General features: G+C 32.8%; 2 protein-coding genes across 5 annotated transcripts in view; both read left to right on the forward strand.

Moving 5' to 3' along the window:
- Window positions 1–21,916, forward strand: part of LOC128227870 (G-protein coupled receptor 4-like) — a 111,412-nt gene that overhangs the window by 61,314 nt on the left and 28,182 nt on the right. The window contains exon 1 of one of the 4 annotated variants that reach the window (XM_052938772.1): window positions 16,388–16,413. The exons of the other annotated variants lie outside the window; for them this stretch is intronic. Within the exon in view, the coding sequence (XP_052794732.1) occupies window positions 16,405–16,413 (9 nt within the window). The 5' untranslated portion in view covers window positions 16,388–16,404. Of the gene's footprint in view, window positions 1–16,387; window positions 16,414–21,916 lie in introns of those variants that run through there. 4 annotated transcript variants of the gene reach the window in all.
- Window positions 1–21,916, forward strand: part of LOC128227873 (G-protein coupled receptor 4-like) — a 101,555-nt gene that overhangs the window by 3,062 nt on the left and 76,577 nt on the right. The gene's annotated exons all lie outside the window — the stretch shown is intronic.

Genomic DNA, 21,916 nt, shown 5'->3' on the forward strand with positions numbered 1-21,916 from the left:
GTTGAAATATCTACCAGTGGAATAAAAATATATATCTCGAAAGTTGTTTGCTGGGTTCTAGGTTAATCAATATTTATCATATGACATTGTTTATGCGTTCACTAAGGATAGACGTGAATAATTTGCCTAGAGAACTTAGAATGATAATCGTTATATAAGTAATTGTGTTCGGTAGGAGAACCCTGGTTGTTTTTTTATTGGCTTAATTGTCCCTATAAGTCAAATCTCCGGGAGTATACCAGTGCCTAGGATTATATTGATAAGTGTACAGAACGTTCGGACCCTATCAACGCGCGAGGCTTTAATGTATTCATTCATACTACATATATTATCAAAGAAGATGGGTCGATTGAAGGTGAATTAGTATCTGATCTGACGACAAAGAGTTATTCCGTTTAATTTGGTGATGGTGCTCCAAGCGTGTTGTAATAGTGTCGGTATATTTGGAATCAATTTGTACAATTACAGTGGACATACTATGACATCCTTTCGATTAAAATACTATTAAGAAACACATCTCCTCGTAGGCAAAGATATCCATTACGCATTGATGCGTGCCAACAATAGTTTACATAACATTTAACAATCCTTCACGAATTGTATTGGAAGCATAAATAGGCATACAGATACAAAATTCGCCTTTTCCGTCCCTGATAGTAAGGATAGAAACTCATGCAAGTTAACTAAATAAAAAAATACAATCGAGCGAGTCGAACGTACATTGTTCGTTTAAATTAAAGTCGTAGTGAAGCGTGAAAATAGCACTTAAATGTGTAAGCAGAAGCAGGAACATAATGATTCATATCAAATCGTCCTTTGAAATATATGTTCTGAATATTAAATGCAAAATTTGTTTAAAAAAAGTTCTTTCAGAATGATTGTCTCTTCAATCTAGTCCAAAGAATAATTCTCGTATGATTTGGCTTATGATTCACAGATAACTGGATGTCTTTTCTGATTTTTTCAACTATTTCCCTAGATCTCTTCATGCAGACAAACTGAAATAAATATACCTTCAAAGACAAGTACTGTTTATGGTAAACTATACAATGTTATTTAAAGAGGATTTGAATGCTGATTTTCCGAAGAACATACATAACAAGGATTAAATAACAGTGATCCAGCTGCTTATGTGTTTTATAATTATTAAAGAAAGGATTATTATCAGAGTTATTGCGTTTTTTTTGTATAATGCATTTTTTTCCAAACTTTATACTATAAAACACAATTATTAATTGATTTATAGAACTTTTTAGTAGAATGTTTTACAATATAACAAACACACGGTCCATAAATCGACTTAGATTTAACAATCATCGAATCTCTGTCGTCCCACTGTTGTGCAATATAGGTTTGTAAAGTTGCATTAATATTGGGTAGATACTGCGTCTGTAGAACTAACATCGATGGAGGTAACTAGATCAAATGGTTTCGAAATCTTGAAAAAAAATTAATGTGCCAGTTTTGATGATTGTTTAAAGTGCGGAGTCGAACACTCTAAAACCGGTTTAATCCTAAGAGAACCCATGTTTTCGCTGACCGATCATATGTGTCAAACTGACGCAATGTGTTTTTCGCATGTATCGGCCTTTAAACAAGATCATCGTTAATATTTGACTAATAGGATTGACTCACTTATTTCCAGACCCAGTTTATCGAAACATATTTCCTACCTAATAACACTTAGCTAGTTCAACTTATTTTGTTTGACAGAATTTTTAAAAGAGTCTTGAAACGTTATAAGGTGGTTTAAAAAACAAAGTTTAAGCAAGTAATTTATCAGAATGAAATGTTACATTTTTTACCTGATATGCATAAGACACTTCGAGAATTTGAGTCTGTATGGACATCTGATCATTATTTAACTAAAGTCGAGCGCTGTATGTAGTCGAGTGCTAAAATCGTAAACAGTGAATATAATTGTCCTTATAATAATGTCATAGAAAACGAAATTGAAGTAAGTACATACAATACAAAATTTTAATATTCTTATTCAAATATAGTGAGAGAATAGTTGTCATTGATGTTATACGTTAATTGTCATTCAGATCTTCAACAATCAGGTCCAATATTTAGTTTTAAGTTCGATATTCAATCGCCATTTTTCGACATCATACTATTTCCACTCGAGGAGCACCGATGCTTTAACCAATTATAATAGTCACTCTGAAAATATATAAAAGTAATAAAAAACGGATATTAGTCTAATTAAAATATGGCATCTTGTGTTAAATCACTTGCCAAACGGTCGAGTTTATGGTTCAGGGACGCCGTTTATTACAGGAATCACATTTTGTAATCTCTGGGTATTTTTTAAACAAATACATAATGGTTTGTACAACGCGATTCAATATGCAACGTAGACTCACAGTGGTGGGTCCATACACTGGAATCTAATATGATATATATATTTTTTTTTTTCTTTTGATAATATTGATGAGGAAATTATAAGCAAAATATTATTTCTTGTTTATCTAAAGAACATGTTTCACGCGATTAATTTCCCGATTTCAAAGGAAACCGCTGACAGTTCGGAACAGATAACATTGAACTGCTACCCTGCTCCTTTATTGCTTCCTTGTTAAAGATCTAATAGTTCGATGAGTTCTGTACCCTTACCAGCAAATTTTCAACATATAGGTCGGTTTGATATTTATTTACTTAATCTTAATGGAAAGGACATAATGGATTTAATAATAAAACAATTGCTGTATTTTAGTTTCGGCCAATATGGTAATATTGCACTCGGTCGATATTGTTTCACCAATAAATCACCATATCGACGTTCTTGAAATGCAGCACCTGTTTATTATCATACTGAGACAAAGTAACAAAAAATCGTCTGATTCACATCTAGTAGAACCAAGAACAGTTTTGAGATAAATGCATATAACTATTAAATACCCTTACAATTTATTTGGCCTCAAATTTCATCCGGAAAATCTAAAGTCTAAATCTAATCAAATCAGAATGATAAAACGCCCCAAAATTTCAGTATGTTATAGTATGAACAGTGACAAATATTTGGACAGGCGGGTATATATGGAGGCGCTTTCCAGAATCGGTAGACGAAACTTAGCCATAGAATAGCTTGTAGATCTTGGCGTTTTATCCGCCATTGGGGCGTATCGTCACTCTCGTTTTTGACATTAATCTGGAAATAGAAAGCGATAACACATGACATTATTTTAAAGAGTTGCCTCCTTTATAAAATCAAGAAATAATTGAACTGAAAATTTGTTTATATCTTAAACCGCTACTAACGGTTTAAGAAAAATGCATAAAACATAACTATGAAAATCTGCGGTCTGAAATTTTGTCAGCAGTCTTATATCACTGGTTTCAATGCATTTTCGAATAAATTGTCTCATTCCAAGACAAAAAATAAAAAAAGTTTTCAGAACGTTCAATCTGTGAGAGTGCAGCTTTAAGTGGAAAATTGAAGACTTATAATGCATGGCCGTTAAGAGTTTTGCTCTGTCTTACCAACGAATGCATACATTTTTTCCTTCTGATGTTTAAATGCTGATTTAATCTAATGGATTTAAGTTTCCTCCAACTATGTCAAATTTTATGAAATTTAAATGTCATTGAGTGGTTAAGCTACGAGTATCTGAGGGGGTGGGGGTCATGAGAGGAGCACCCAAAACACTTTGTCACCCCCAAATGGACAGCTTAACATAATTTCTGAGAAAAAGTTTCAAATCATCACAGGATTGGAAAACAAGCGTAGAATAGACACTTCCTGATTTGTTTTACTTGAAATAATATAAATATGATAATGTAAGAGATATAACACATAAGACATTTACAGGTTAGTGACGAAACTGTTTAAAATAAACTATCTAACAAAGTTAATAGTTCAATGGAAAGTAAATGGCAAGTCAGGTAGTCAAACATCAAATATAAACCCTATTTAGAGAGACAAGGTAAGAGCCTTAACGACACTAACTAGACACGCAGACGTACCCACATACAAATATCACTTAATTGGTTAAAAAACAAAACCTCGTTTTGAAAACCATATGAATATGGTGACAAGATAGCGATGAAATAAATAAGACCCCCTCACATATCATGAGACCAAAACTCCTATGTGTATTCCCTAAAACATAAAAATAAGTCAAGTCTAGAACACTTTATTGAATATCTCAGCCTCAGGCCACTTTATGACATGGGCAATGCATGCATCTACACAAAACAGTGTACATATACTATACTGCAATCGAATTAACGTGATATGGCAGTATAACCAAGAGATTTCTAATAATACAGGTGAAGAGAAAAAGTAAATGGAAATAATCTAAATCTTAACATCCATTTCTACTTAAGTTTACGTATGAAGTATATAAAGTGGGGAAAAAGACATTTTACGATTCAAGTTTAGGAAAACAGAGTGAATGAGAAACACTTGAATTGTGTAAAACATAGTTCATATATAATGGCATTTCCTCTAATGGAATTTAACTAGCATAGTTAATACATAAAAATATCGTTCGTATATGATTGTGTTTTAGCCTGCACAAATCTTATGAAATAAACCTATATGTTAGGATTTCAGTATGAACTTTTTGTGTTGTTTAATTTATATTTTAGTACACGCAAGGAATCAAGTAAATCATAGGAAGGCGAATTATTATCTTAAATGTAGACGAAAAGTAATTCGTTTTAGTCTGGTGATGAGAGCCTTTTACCATGATGTTTATTTACCAGGACTCAATTAGTACAATAACAGTGAACGTAAAATGATATCCTTTGATCTACATTGCATTATCAACCATCTTCGTAATTATTAAATGTAGTCAAGTTATAATAAAAATTCGTGCATGGATCTCATTTAATAGTTTTAGATGTTCAACAGTCTTTGACGAATTGTAGAATAAGCAGACATACATCTTTTTTCTTATCAAGTATGTGCCTTCCGTACCTGATAGGAAGCATATAATCACGTGTGAGTTTATTTAAATTGTTTGTGTAGAGCGTGAAAATATCGCTTCATTCTCGAATGTGTAAGCGGAAGCGCACACATTAATTGGTGGTTTTCAAATCAAATCGTCCTTTGAAATATGTGTTCTGATTATTAAATGCCAAGTTTGTTTTAAACCATCGGTCATATCTCTACCACCCGTTCCAAAAAATAAATGGTGTCCGCATGATTCGGATTATGATTCTTTTGATTATTATCAGCATTATTCAAATACATCCATAGATCACTTCATGCAGACAAACTGAAATGAAAAAATACGTTCCAAACAAATGTGCGTGCTAAACGATACACTGTAATTCGATAAGGGTAAATATGTGTTTTTGCAAGAGGATTTGACATTATTTTGGAATGAAAATAGACGATATTGAGAAACATGAACTATAGAAGGTTGTAAATGGTGAAGTGAAGGAGGTATTCATGCATTTATGCATTAATGTAGTTCTTCAAGAGATGCAATTTGTTATCATAAATATTTATTATATCATTGATGAGAGCTGATCCACCTTTCCTTAATGTAACACAGTTAAAAATAATGCTTATTTTAGTACATTGTTTTAGTGTTTCATACACAATATGAACTTTTCATAATTAAAAAAATGCTTTCGTTATACAGTAAATTGTGTTTGTTCACACAAACCTAATACAAATTGAAATCTATCGAATTCGAATTGATGTTTGAATAAAACATATTTACAGGTATAGATAATTATATTGTATATACACATTGCCATATTCAAATACTCGTGACGAGAAACATGTCCTTTTTATCAAAGCTATAAATTAATTTAGTTAATAATAAATTGCATTGAATTCAAAGAATGGATTCTTTTAATACAAACGCTTTACATACAATCTGACCAACAAAGAGCACGAACAACTTGAATTTAACGATAGTCAAATATCTGTCGTCCGATTGTCGTGCAATATTTTTTGTGAAGTTGCATTAATATTGAGTACAAAATGAGTCCGTAGAATTAGCATCGATTGAGGTATCTTGACCAAATGATGTAGAAATCTCGAATTCGTTTTATTGATAATGAGAAAAGTGTATGTTCCAAGAAGAAATTGTATGTGACGACTTACTCTTCGATTAAAAGTTCAAACCAAACATTAATATCATCACCAGAAGTGTCCAGTAATATTGTGGTGATGTCATAATGGTATAATAAGTATTAAGGTCGGTTCAGATATTTGCCAAAACGCTAATTTAACATATGAAGTTTTCTAGTAGAGTACGTGGCGGGATCCAGTACAAGAGATTCCAGGAATCTGATTTGGATAATCTTAATAGTTGGCTAAATACATTTTGATTAAAGTGAGGGAGAGGTGAGTGTTATATAGATAGTGTATGTTCCTAGAAGAAATTGTATGTGATATAACATTGATAGGTATAAATGGTTTTGATAAATACTATCAATAAGAAAATTTGATTGTATATAAGCAATCTGTTCTATTTTGCTTTTTTTAACGAGCATGCATCACTCGATTTGTTTTGCTGGTTTCCGAGCAGACTGCTAACAGAAAGGAACAGATATAAATGATCTGCTAACCTGCTTCTTTGTTGGCAATCTTATAGTTGTATAAACTCTTTTAACCCTTACCAGCAGATGTCCCACTGTCAAGTAGATGTCATCTGCACTTTTAAGACTATAAAAAAATTCTCATTAGTTTGTACGTATACGTTTGCTTCTATTGATAACTCATATTGATTCAACGATTCTCATTGATATAAGATTGGTCACATTATTTATTATATCTTGTCGTATCGAATCGGAGCCTTAAACGTACACGTGACAACAAAAATTACGGTCTTTTTGTTTGAAAAAAGTCTGAAAACTTACCTTAATTTATTATAACTTGTCAGATAAGAATTATTTATTTTTCATGAACATTTTCCTAAAAATTGATGTTCTACGTTTTTTTATGATCACACGTGTTTGTTAATCTTACACGCCCAGTTAAAAACAATCATTTATGTATAAAGTTTCTTATTTCGAATATGACATGTGACATTAAAGAATTATTTTTGGCAATTGCAGCACTATACACTATTTCAAAAACATCCTGAAAATCTGTTTAAGCTGTATTATGAGGTAATCATCAAGACTAGATGGTGTTTAAAAGACTACACAGATAAACGACTTACTTTCCGATTAAAAGTTCAAAACCAAAAAGCAATATCATTACCCGAAGTGTCCAGTAATACTGTGATGATGCTTTAAAGATATAACAAGTATTTAATTTTGTCTGGTGGAAAACAGGTCGGCTTCGATAATTGCCAAAACGCTAATATAACATATTAAGTACGTGGCGGGATTCAGTACTAGAGATTCCAGGAATCTGATTTGGATAATCTTAATAGTCGGCTAAATACTTTTGGATTAAAGTAAGGGAGAGGTGAGTGTTATAGAGATTCACCGTTTCTTAGGGTGATCCAGATACGGTTTGTGATACTAGCGGCGTTTCTGTTCACTAATTTATTGTTTCATCCAAATGAAAAACAACGAAACGCGTTTGTTGTATTTTTACGAAATGAGTCTTCAATTATGTAACGTCTTTGTAAACCGTTATTACAAATCCGTACATGGGAACTAAAATAAAACTGCAATATTTTCTACAATATGCAGCGGATGATGTAAATTGGTATTAGCTCTTTGACTATTTTATTTGTCAAACAATTCTGTTCTTTCAATATGAAATCCAACTGATGTACGTGTGTACTCCTCTGAATAATTTTTGAACGTATTGTGCCTGTTGATCATTAACTTTCTTAATCTTTTTCTAGCTTTCCACAACACGACACTTACAATAGGTTTTTCACACTACCGGTCATAAACCTGGCCAGTGACGTTAAATTTAAGCATTTCTGTCTGATCAAACCTGTCATAGCCTGTCTGATAACAGTTTCATCATTCATGTAAGAGTAGTTTAAAATATTGTTTACAGTTTGTTTTCAACTCATCGGGTGGTTTGATCTTTCTGGAAACTGTATGAGACTGTTAGTTTAAACATACAGTCATTACAGTAATTGGCAAAAACACTTAATACGTTTGTGTTACTCAAAAATCGACATTTTAATGTTTACAAGTGGAGGCGAACTCCTCGAGATCAGTGTGAAATTAGGGTAATTAAGATATTGGATAAGAACATTTGCAAGTACTCTAATTGATTCATTTAATGAACTAATGTACTTTTTGTTAAAAAGAGCAGTGTTACGTTTTACTTTCTTTGTGAATCCTACCACGCGATAATTGTACGTATAACATGTGTGGGGTAAAAGTTGAGCACTGAGCTTTTATGTTTTCATATGTAATGAAAATATATCTAGACAGACAAACAAAATGAGAAATATTTGGTTAAGAAATGATACCAATTAGCAGAAATTAATATTTTAATGCCTCTAAGAAAATATAAAATCAGCTTCCGCGATGCATGTTAGATTCATTTCCATAGTTTCGTTAATCGTGGAATGCTGACTGCGCGGCCTTTGTTTATATGTTATCCTAGTGATGATGTATTAACTCTTAATGGATAGCTCATTCGTTTATCTTGGCACTTGGAGTGTGCCTTCCCATCGGCATGTTATCCGTTCACAAATGTTTTGTTCAAGATGAAATATTTTACCAATTATTATAAATGCAATATGGAAGAATTACAGTTGCTTCAAGAAAACAGAAAACGATTATTGGCAAGGAAACTGCACTCTCGGTCTGTTTGAAATTTCACTGACACAAAGAAAATACGCAACATTATCTATGTCATTTAGTAGTAGCTTGTTTCAAGAATTTCTAAATCATACTTAATCATTTTGCAGCGGTGAAGGACCTTATGATACATAAACTAAAACAATATTACGGAGAGTGGGGCTTTTTTTCCAGCTGCCACATAATACTTGATATGTGAACAGTCCGAAAGAAATATCCTTTGAAGATATTAACAACTATCATTGGATGAATATAAACTGTTTATTAACAAGTTTGGTTTGAGCAACACTGTCGACGCATTGGGATGGGTAAACGGTAAAAGTCATTTTGATTTCTGATGATTGCCGACACCATAGTTAGAGAGTTGTTGGATGTGGAGCTCTGATAATGGGGACATCCCATATTGTCATTCTCATTCTTTGCTATATATTGCCGTACAGAAACAAATGCGTATAAAGAAACAGTATTTTTACTCCCAGAATAAAGCTAAGCTATACACTGTCTTTCACAAATTGTATCTGTTTATAAAAATAAAATAACCCAACCTGATAGATGAGATTTTTGCTATCATTTATAATTTTCAGTCACTGTCTTTAACGTCCATCACGTGACACTGTTAATGGCTGCATCTCTTGTGTCATCTCTAAAACCATCAACTTGGTTAAATATATACGGCAAAATATCAGTGCAAACTATATGAATATATTCGTATACGAAACAAATTATATTAACACATTATTATATAAGGGTCCAGACAATTTAGTTGTGATCTCAAAAATTGTGTTATATTCTATTTTAGCTCTTATTTTTATTTTAGAGCCCTGGTTGTGGTTTTGTTTTATAATCGAATAGTGGGTATAACTTAAAAAATATAAATGTCTTGTTCTATTAAATATTCGATTGACACAAAGTTTCATATTTTAAAATCAATAGAAATGAAAACCGATACTTATGAATGTATTTGATTGAAATTTGTTCGTTCAGCATTATTGTTTATACTTTAGTTATTGCTTTATCTAATGGATAAATCAAAATGTAAACACCCCATCAAATCAAATGCGTAGTCATAATATGTTACGTCTTTGCCAACCGGTTTTGTGTAGTTTCGTTCTATCGTTCTGGCCTAATGGAATTGAAATATTTACCAAAGATTTCATGGAACGATAGAGCTGGAAAAGTTTATTTTCAAGGAAAAAATGACGTTGTTATTTTAATGAAGCACTAAAGAGCTATTGTCGAGCAACGTCAATCTTTGCGCTTGAATTGAAGGTCTTGAGCACCGGCACATCCTCAAAGACAAATACGGTACTGGAAATAATTTGTCTCTATAACTTTTGTTTACGCAAGTAAGGTACATTTGTTATAGAATGATGTTGTTTCAATCCAGGGACATTGATTGCTTCTTTTAAAGTTAATGAATAGCGGAGCCGGGCCATTGCGTGATAATCGGCCCGAGTGTCTCATAACGGCTCGAAACGTAGTTGAAAAACATTATGAGCACGAAGGCCGATTATTACGAACGGCTCGCCTCCGCCATATGTTAACCTGTTTAATACATACTTTTTTTCTGCGTTCGGGATATTTTTATATTCTAAGTTTAACTGCTCTCTACTTATATTCTTATTACCTTCAAGCTTGACGACGATGTGTAAACTTACTCTCAAAGTAAATTAAGTTTTTGGGAGTACGACATGTTAGGGAAAAAGGCAAATAATACTGTGTTACCAACACATTTTCTCATCAATTTAACCTTTTCACCTTGGAAACTCCACCACACGTCTATCCGATTTGTTTCTGTACGAATCACTTCCTTCATGTTTTCAATTAATTTAATAAAAAATGAATTCGTAGCAAAAATAATAACTTTTTTGTACTAAAATACACACATATCTCGTATTTGTTATGTCAACATGTATGCATAGTGTATATTTTGAAGTTAATACAATTAAAAGATGAACTGATGATTTTTATCCCTACCATTGCCTCAAAATCTGTCAACAATCTAGCATGGTCTTCATTCTTTACCTGGAAAACGACCTGTCTTCAATCGAACCAGGCTGGTCTCTGACAGTGAGGAATGACTGAATACCCATGTTTCATCAAACAAGCTCTATAACTAAGAACTATGTATCTATCCGCTCTTCAATTTTCTTTCAATAAATGGCGGCGTAGTAATTTGGTCATGTAATCATTCCCTGCGTAATTTAAAAGTACTTTCGTGTATTAACGATTATTATTTGGAACATATATGCATTAATAAAATTTCATTAATTAATGTTCGTAACATGTTTGCACTAAAAACTAAGGAATAATAAACTATAATAAAAAGTATCACAGAACGGAAATAGAAAATTGACAGCTATACGTTTGCGTGAGGGGGCGTAAAACACTCATTTCAAAAAAGGGGTTTCAGTTAAATATAATTAAATACTTATAAAACTCTGGAAAAATTAGCATAAGTGAAACAGAAAATTCGTTGATTTCATTGTAAGGTCGTATTTTATTTAACTCGTGTTCATAGAAAAACTATAAATTTTAATGAAACTCGTGAAATACAATTATACGAAATAAACAACTATCCTCCATGTATTATATGATGAAGTTTGTAAGACTCTTTTTAGTTCATGTGTTTCCAGATGAAAATAGCCAAAACGACCAACCTGTTTCACCTGCTCTAGTGATTAGCCGAATACATCAGAGCAATTCGATTTGCCACACTACATGCATTGCAGAAATTTAGTACCCTGAACAATTTAAAATTACAAATATATACGATCGTTCTAATTCTGTTTATACGCAGAATGCATATTCTGAAATCAAATGATCTTCAGTAAACCAAACAATATAAACACTATATTTTAACCAAAATTTGCTTTCTTTTAAACCGTGACGGTAAGTTGACGTCATATATATTTATTTATTTATACTAGAATATCCTAATGAAGAAATTATATTCGTCAATTTATTTGTTAACACACATTCGGAGTGATATTGTATTTAACAAATCAGAAATAAAGCAACGTTATATTGCATAAATGCAATACAGAAAAAATAATCGTGAGTGCTATAATAAAGCAAAAAAAAGTTGAACGTGTTATGAAGTAGGTTTTATTTAAAAGAGAGTCATCATCTACACATCTGTATATCGACTGTTGGTACATCGTCAGCTAAAGTCTATTTTCTCGTTTATTGACGGGTTATTAGGAGCGGTTTTGCAATATAATGCGTTTAAGTGTCCTACCAGAAACAAATTATCGTGTGATTTCCTATCCATGATTGCACTTCGTCCTCACAGACACTGATGTAATGAGGTTGGTATGCAAATGTTACCAATAAATGAGTATTATCTAGTTTCCTATGGTGAAAACTTTATTATTAGAAAAATGGAATTAAGTTCGATTTATGCATTGTTATGAAAATCTTTCATTGGACCAAAACTGCTGTTTGAATTGTTCTTTCGGCGGACTTTTTGTTTTGTTTTCTAAATTTAGGGTTGATAAAATTTCAGCTATCATATACTTTGTAAGTTGACTGGAAATAACATAGCCTATATCGGCCATCAACACATATGTTGTCTATCAAATGGCAATAACAATAGGTTTTATTGTGGCTGATATGTAAATGTTACCAATAAATGAGTATTATTTAGTATCCTGTTGTTATTTGTTTTAATCATTCTTCTGCTTATTCAGAAAACTCGAATAATATAATTAAGTAATTATGCATTTCAAGTTGTTTGCAAGTACGTGGATATGTGTTACCAATAATTTGAAAAAAATGGCTAGTTGATAGCATACTTTGATATGAGTACATGTATATTTACAATTGTACATGTTTGTTTTGTTCAAAATTGCAATGAATTTCTTGTAAGATAACTGCGGTGAACTCTAAGAGAGACAACCAATGCTAGGGCAGCACAATGTTTTTTTAATCAATTGTTCTTGAAAATATCAGATTATTGTGCGTTTATTATTCATCAATGTCCGCTCAAAACACTTTTCAACTATTTTGCATTATATGTAAAATATATGGACAAAAGTTCTTATGCAATTGATATTTAGTTAAAAGCTATGTGGTATACAAATGTGTCCATTTATAGCTGAGGACACTAACAAATATAGTATATTCAATAAATATTTGGAGGAGGCAAAAAATGTGTGACCGTTTCAGATAACTTCAGAAAGGTAGAAAGAAGTAACGTCATAATTGATTAACATCGATGGTTAGTTGAAAAAGCGAAAAAAACTACTGACTTAAGAGAAACTAAAAATCCTATGTTCAAATGGCAATATCAGAACTTTAAATTTGCGATAAAACGTAAACATTGACAGAGTAGGACACTGAGCCAACCGGCTCGATATTCCTACTTTTATAAAAGATCAAGCAGTCACAAAAACGCTGAAAGCCGTTTTTCAAGGTTGTTATGTTGGTGAATAATGGTTTGTCTCGAAAGTGTTGTAGACTTTCAGATTTCAACGTTGAACCAACTGTTACGTGTGTAGTGTACTTACACGTAACTTAGACTTAAGTGGTAAGCTAACATCAAGTATGAACACTTGCAAAAATACTTATAATATCTCACGAATGGAGTAAAACTTAGTGTTATGAACATCTCATGTTAAATAAATTTCAATCTACACGTTTTTATGAAACAAAATTGTCACAAACTGTTTCACGGCTACTAAACGCCAGCTCCCCCACTTGTCGGTTTTGCAGAGAAAAGGAGCTGTCGACTATTTTATGGAGCAGATGTGCCTTCTGCTTACTTGTACACATCTGAGTAGGAATATGTTTTATTTGATAATTTTATTAAACGAAAATATTTTGAAAATGGGAGAATATGAAACTGTGTAAGAACCCATTTACTGCAGGTTGGCTATGATTTCGTTTCAATGTTATGCGAACTGTGGTGTCAGGAGCTTTTCTCCCGAATCGGACTTGCATATTTTTTGAGATCTGCTAGTATTTCACGTACACTTCGCTGCTTACACACACATAAAGAACGTTCTGAGGCATGCAATATATGTTATGTATTTTACTTACGAAGGAACACATCAAGCACTTCTTAAAGAGGTAAAATGTGCATTCATATATTTGTAAAACCGGTGGCGCTCTTTATCTTGTGATTGCGCTAATATGTTTTGCGCTTTTGGAAAGAATACAAATTATGGTGGCTATATTTATCATACATTGTATTGCTTTGTGTGCTCACAAGTTGCTGAAACAATATACTAGCTGTACGCAATCGGATGGAATTATCACAGGGCTAAGGAAGAAAGTAACTGCTTGAAATGTAGATAGTTGCAATTATCATTTTTAACTAAGGAAATTAGTGGCTGTTATGTATGTAGGTAGCTGCCTAGGAAGTAAGAGGTTGCTAAGAAAGTCATCAGTTGTTTAGGAAGTGATTGGTTGCTAAGGAAGTTAGCGGTCGCTTAGTAAGTGAATGCTTTCCAACATGTTCGGTCTTTGCATGCATTTAAAATGTGCATATACTATTTAAAACATTGGTATGGTTTTGATTTCTATTCTACTTTTCATTTGTTGAATAAAAATATCTTTAACACGGCGCAAAGGTTTGCTCATATAGCCCTCACTGTAGGCTATCCAGGCAACACCATTATTACAACAGTATTTTAACCACGACTGCCCAGTTATTCTTTCTTCGGTGTATTTCAAATTCGTTTACCATCATTTTGTTCGTTATAAGTTCACGAATGTAGACGAAAAAGCTTAGAAGAATTAAAACAATCAATGAACGAACAAATGGGAAAAAACCAGAAGGAAAGTAAAACGACTAGTGTGTTATTTTCTGGTTCATCAATCATCTAATCATGAACTTCCTTGTTAAAGTTAGTTTTCTGCGTTTACAATCGGTTTGTGGTGCCTTTACCTTTGTGTTTCTCGTTCAGCGTGGCTTTGGCCCGTTAATTACAATTTTCGTCCAAATAAGGTTTATATTTGATTAAATGACTTAAGGGTTTTTTGTTGAAGGTCTCATTGTATAAACGGTGGTTCCTGGAAAATATAAAAGCTTTTAAACCGGCGCTGCGTGACACTGTCAGATTCGCGCCTAGTTGTTGTCAATGATCGCTCCAAGAATGGATATATTTTGACTACTGTTCTTTTTTGTGTTTCGATTTTACCATTTATAATGCTAAGGATGGTGATGCTATTGAAACAGAAGTTACTACTTTTGAATGAAAGTAAATCATCTGTACAATGCAATCGTATAAGGGAATTAACCCGATGCCGCATTTTAAAGTGCATTTGCAAGGGATAATTAAGCGGGAGAAGCATGGTTATTCGTGTTGAAAATAATAAATATATAATTAAGTGATCCATTGGTAGGTGTATAAAGTGAAATTATAGCCACTTTTAGTCATACCTCGTTCGTTAAGACTCCAAGATGGCATATAAAACTAGGATTTTGTGGGGAATATTTCCAAAGGAAATCGAGTATAAATTTTAGACAATTTCCATAAAACAATTTCTTGCCATGAATTCGCTGTATTGCGACATTTGGTCTCTCGATGACTGCTATTGCTGGAATCGGGAGCCTCTTAAGAGGACGTTGTTAAATATTTGACAACTGACCTTGTCCCCCTGTAGTCTTAATTGCATTAAGATTATCTTATAACATATTTGATACACATTTCATTTTTTTTTATCGAGAAATGTTACGATAATACCCGCCTTTATTGTTAATAATCGATATTTCCAGTAATATTAGCGGGTACCAAGTGGACCAATATCAATTTAATGCATTTGGTGAAAGGCGACACTGACACGCGAACCCTCCAAGTTATTATTCCTCTCAAATCATTACTCGAGATTTACTTCCGAGTTTGTCTCAATAAAAATATGCAGTTTGGTATAAGCTTGTCCATCATATTATGCATATATGCATTACTTGAGCCGTGACATGACTTGTGTATCTTGGAGTCGTGTATTGCCTTACTGGTGATTTGTGCTGTGTGTTGCTATAGCCTTTTATTTAAGATAAATACACGGATACACTGTTGCCTTTGTTGGCGTTTTGGTGTGTGGTAAACGCACATTAGCTGGGATGTTCCCTAATCTTAAGGTTCTTAAAATTAATATGGAGACCTGAATCCCAATAGTAACATTTTAAATATGGGAGCAAATCATAACATCAGTATTTATATGATTTCATTTTGTAATTTTCTTAAAACTTGAATTTTGGATTCAATAATCGGTTGTAATAGTTCTTTATATTCATGTCACATTGACGCAAGAAAGCCAGAAAATCGGTCGAGTGGCACGTTCGAAAGTTGGCAATACGTAACATTTTAATAATAACAGTATATTAAATCAGTTTGAAAACAGTAGTTATAGTAAATAAATGTTGTATTTGCCTTTCTGGTGATCATTTTGTTGTGTAAAGATATAGCATTATATATAAGGTGAGTAAATGTTTACAATGAGGTATTTTTCGGCCTTGCGGTGTAAGGTAATTTGGCTCATTCTAAGTCTGGCAATGTAGTAGATGTTTTTATTAACAGTATTCTAAACCAATTCGAAGACAGTAGTTATAGTAAAAATTTATTGTGCTTCTTTCTACAAAAATTACATTATTTACATCAACTCAGACAATGTTTTTTTTTTTAGATGAGCAGACACGATGGCGCTGTGTTGATAGAATGTGCCATATGCTGGTGTTTGTAAAGCCAGGAAACGGTGGTGTTTTGAATGCTTAAAGTAATGTAACACACACAAATTATGTACTGCTGATAAATGATATGACACGTAAATAACTGTAACCTTTAGATAATATCTTTATTACTGAATTGTTTTCTCTGTTAAATGATACAAGACTCACAACACAGTAACACATATACGAATTCAGCCATATTTGTGAAGGAATTTTAGGAAGTTGAATCCTATCATGTCAGTCTAGTTTTACTGTAAAAGACGTAAGACATTTTCGGGATCTATGACGGGCTATTTCATAGTGTTGATTTTGACTAAAACAATGATTTACTGTCTTACTGTCTGACGCATTAAAATGAGTACATGTATTTTTCTAAATACTACTATTTTTCTAGTTTTGACAAAAATACAAATACATTTTTGAAATTGAACAAGTGAATTCATTGTATGAGGTTTGTAGTGTCCCACTGTGCTCGTCAAGTACCACGAACAAGAAAAAAAAGAAAAATACATAATGCCCTGTTGTTTGATTGTTATTACACCCGTCGAGGAAAACTGAACAGTAAATTGCTATTTACAAGGCGTTTATATATGTACAGGTTTTCCTCAAACCTCACTTTATCGTAAACGTGCAATTAAGCGGAAATTTATCAGCCTGGTATCATGGCTTCAATAGATACGTGTTATATTTTCTCACTAATACGTGTTCTGTTTTCGACCCGACATAAGAGATAGTGTTATCAGAACTTTATATTCAACGTAAACAATCGAAAATACAGGGACAGGCACAGCCTAGGAAGTAACAAAGATCCCATTTAAAGGCACACGGGTCATCGACAAACAAGCGGTGTACAATGTCACAAGATAACAACGTCTTAAGAAATACAGTCACAAGGCAATAAGTCACCACACAATAACATCAGAAGAAAATAAGGCACAAGACAATAACGTCACAATGAAACAGTCGTCTTGAGCTTTTGGATACAGCGTCTGGATTCAAAGTACGTTTACTGATACAGTATACTTTATAATAAGTAATATGGTATCATTGTGCATAAAAAGTAGTTATATGTAACTCAATCAAATCAAATTTTCTGTTATACATTTAGTACAGAACATACACTTACCATCAATCAAGAAAATCTGTAATGTACCATTAAAAAAGCTTTTTGTTGCACTTCAATGCCGATTTTTGCATTTCATAAGTTTGTCGAATTGACAGATCCTAAAACACAATTTTGAACAACGAGGTATTTGTCACAATGAATTTGTGAACATGGAAATCATTTGACATTAGTTATATATTGTATGAGAACTAATATACTTATGGCACGTATGATTCGCATTTTGTTTTCTAAACCTGTGTTGGATGAAAGCGATCAGATAAGCATTGGCATTTTAAAATATTTGAATGTTTTTAGTTTTTTTATGTGGGCCAATGGCAATATCAAATTTTCTTTATTATTAAATTTACGTAGATCAATTCTAACGAATACAACAAAGATATTTCAAAGTGTAAATTCCAGTCAGTCTATTTCAACACAAAGCAAAGGCGTACTCGTTAAACAAGTGTCAGTTGTAAAAGCATTTACTTGGTGTTTGCAATTTTTGTGTAGGCTAATGACTATCAAGGATTTCTTCATTTTTTTTCTGTTCATTAACTGTACGTAGATCGATTCTAACAAATGTACCCTAAACCACCAAATAGGTTAGATTCCAATTTTGACAGATCTGTTGATTGATCTACAGATAATAAGGCGGGCAGCCTTCGGCCGAGGTACGCCCGCTCTATTTTCATAAGACCGCAAAAATTTAACTCTAAAATTAGCGTTATGTTTTGTGGATATTGCCCGTATTTAGGAGATCTGCACTTGTACTGGCGTTTGAGGACAACGTTTGATACATTAAATGGCTACACGCAAATAATCGAACGCAATATTGACTACGGCACTTTGATCTTAACCCTTTTATCGAGTTGTCGCGCAACCGAGATCGTGACATGCAGTTCACACCTTGTTCACATCTGACTGTACATCTGATTTCACTGAGAATGGGCAGCAAAGAGCTTATTAGTTATGTTCCTTACCTTCTGTTTTAAGGTTCTTCTCAGTTTTCACTTTGTAATGGAAGGAAATGGGCTATGAATGAGTTTTCATGGACTCTTAAGATAAGTTTAATCAATTTGAATCCCTAGAGCTTATTCCCTGCTTATACCTATCGCTAGAATAGATACTATTTCGGACCGCAACCCCTAGCAATGTTTTAACTAGTGCTTAATATATATTTTACATTAGCAGTAGTCTGTTTGGTTGATTCACAAGTTAAAAAGATATTTTTAAAAAGCTGCGTTTCTCAATATGTGCAGCACTCAATAGTTTTTGCAAAGACCTTTCTGCCAAATTTGCAACAAAATTTTGAAAACAAGTGCCCAGTGCAATTGCTGAAACGCAGATGTTTATAAGTTTTCAAAGACGGGTCACTTCCATCAACACGGTTTCATTTTAACTAATTTGGAAGAAATATTTTGATATGGCCGTTACGCAATCAACTCGACTTAATTCAACCCTACAGATGAACCAGCTGTTTTAATATGCTCTCTATCTAACAGACTGTTATGAAAATGTCTTCATTATTTATTTATTTTTTATTTATCTCACAAGTGCCTTTCAAGTGCTTTTATATCAATAATTCAATGTATTCAACTATATTGAACGGAAAAAATCCAAGGCAACTAATATAGCAATTTTGCGCCTTGTAACTGAATTCATTACTGACAGCAGGAAGCGTTATGCGAGCAAATTAATGTGTATAATGCCGATAGGATTCAACTATTATCCTTGATGTATTAGATAACACCGCGATGAAATAATGTCTTTTGATAGATTCCAGCGTTTATCTTAAAGTAACAGTTAGAATTGATTTAATCACGATTGCTTTTCTACACTTGAACACGTGTTGCTTTATTTTTTCCAGGTAGTTCGCTATATTCAGCTGAGAGTTTTTTTAATGACAAATGTTACCTGTAATTACTATGAACACAGCATGTTGTCAAACAGCAAATGTGCAAGTATTAAGAATCATATTTTTTTAATTCTTGAAGCTGCGTGCGACCATTACAATAAATGCATTCCTAACTATATAGACCATTTGCGAAATTGTGTATATCCACAAAGCAGAGAGGTAAAAGGCATCTGTGTCCTGAATTCAGGCGATAACTTTTGTGTATCAACCCTTTTCTTTTAATTTACGGTTTCATTTGACAAGGTATACTATTTAAAAAAGTCTAGTTTACGCATCATAAACACATTCACTGTAAGAGCCGAACAACTGAATTTAAATACGTACAACCCTGATCGTATGCATTTATCTGAATAAACAACAACAACAACAACAACAACAACAGCAACAGCAAGATTTATAAGAATTGTACCTGTTTGTGGAAAATATATGTACACATCAAAGCATCTTTTGATCTCGATAAACGTTTTTAAACAAGCTTTTGACGGCTGACATACATGCTTAAATTGATATTGAGACTAATATTTGGAAACTAACAAAACCAAAAAAGGCTCAGATGGAATTTCTGCAATTGCTTATCAGACTCGTTCCTTATTGTCGTTTTTTGTTTGTAAGAGTTTGTTATTGTATTAGAAGTTGATTAACATTTGAATAATGATAACTGCATAGTCATTATTAAAATACTGGGTCGTTGATGTTTGTTAAAATATACATATAATAATATAACACTATTGTGGCCATGAGTTTTTTTTATCAAGCATTTCCTGATAAAGTTTTAGACTTTTTACTTAAGAGCGCTTCCATCCCAATAAATCCCGTTGTGTTTTAATGCACTTACACTGTGGTAACCCAATATTTTTTGGTATACGATTTTAAAAAGAATGTGTTATCATGTGGTTTTTGTTCATTTCCCCGTTTGCTTTTTAGCATTTGATTTTTGTAACATTTAGGCCAGATAAAGTTGATATTAGATTAACAGAGCCAGTCTGTCTTTCTTATAACGATATCTGTAAGTTGGCGATGTAGCATTTGTCATTTCAGGCTTTGACAACGGCAAACAATCAATCAATCAATATGTCAATCAATTTATATTTACCAATCCCTTAGAAAGATAATAATATATTCGCAATACAAAATTAAATTAAATTAAATTAAAATAAATTTTTCATATTTGAAAAAAATCCTTCGACGTCCGCCTTGGATGGTCTAAAGTATTATGGTAGAAGCAACGCATTATGGAGGTATTTGCGCTTATGTGAAATTCCTAACTCCATTAAGAAGCAAACAATGTAGATATACATGTTGCACTTGAGAACGTATTCAGTTTATATCAACAATGAATTTAATTGAAATTTACCAATGTTTCCCTTTTCCAACTTCTATATTATGGCAGAACATTCCGATGAATCCCTGGGTTTTGGTAAAACAGTTATAAATCATAGTGATTCATACTGAGGTGCCTAAAGATAGATAAAACATGACCTAATGTCTAGTGTAACAAGTTTGCATGATTGCTTTATGCTAAGGGCTTTGTGATGAAAACGTTTCGTTTAGTTTCAAAGGTAACACAAGTCATGAAGTTAATGGACGTAACAATTATCACCCTAGAGCTGAAATAGAATTGAAATTTCTCAATCTTGCCTGGTGTTTATTTGCGTAAAATTCTACATAAAACGGTTTGGCTTGTCAAGTAAATCTACTTAATTGCGTTTGGTTAACACAATTGCTTGGACAATTTTCGTTTTAAAATCACATCATTAACAACAGCAACAATAACAGCAGCAGTGGTAGCAACACCAAAGTCCTGTTTGTGTTGTTTTATGCCTTTAGTGCAAGCTTTGGCAGCAATATTCTCCAAAAGCAGAGCAAAAGAAAGGTTTAATATCTTATAAAGAGAATGATTCGGATTTATATTATCTATGGTGTTATTTCAAAGAGATTTCTGGCGGCTTTGTGCATTTTGAGGTTTTCAACGGATAACTAACAAAATATTGACAGGATAACTTAGATTCATGCCATTCATCAGAGGTTTGTTAATGATTAATCTAATACAAAGCATAATCTCTCTGGTGTAAAGAAAGAAATGATTAAATAAAGGATTATCTTGTTCTGATCGAGTTTCAATCGATACAATGTTGACAGCAATGCGGGCTTGCGGCGCTGGAATATCTGTCTTGAGGGGCGACACAAATGTGTCCATGTTTGACATACTCGTAGACACAATAAACCCTTTAATGTTCGTGACGAAAATTATGCTTTAGATAACTAAGCTTTTTAGGGGTACAGGTTAAGGGCCTCAACGACAATAAACAATATAAAGTGTCTTCGTAACAACAAGTCAAGTCAAACAACGTTTATTCACTCATACCATAAACATGGCAAATGAGGTCATACACAAACACAAACATGGTGACTGTTCAGATAAGCAAAGTAATTAAAGCATAATATAGCAGTATAGGAGTACTTGAAATATGATCAATTAAGACGAGGATGAACATGTACAATTTTAAGCTTCCACTTTGAACATTGTTAG

This window comes from Mya arenaria, chromosome 3 (genome assembly GCF_026914265.1).
Source record: "Mya arenaria isolate MELC-2E11 chromosome 3, ASM2691426v1".
In the NCBI taxonomy this organism is placed as follows: domain Eukaryota; kingdom Metazoa; phylum Mollusca; class Bivalvia; order Myida; family Myidae; genus Mya; species Mya arenaria.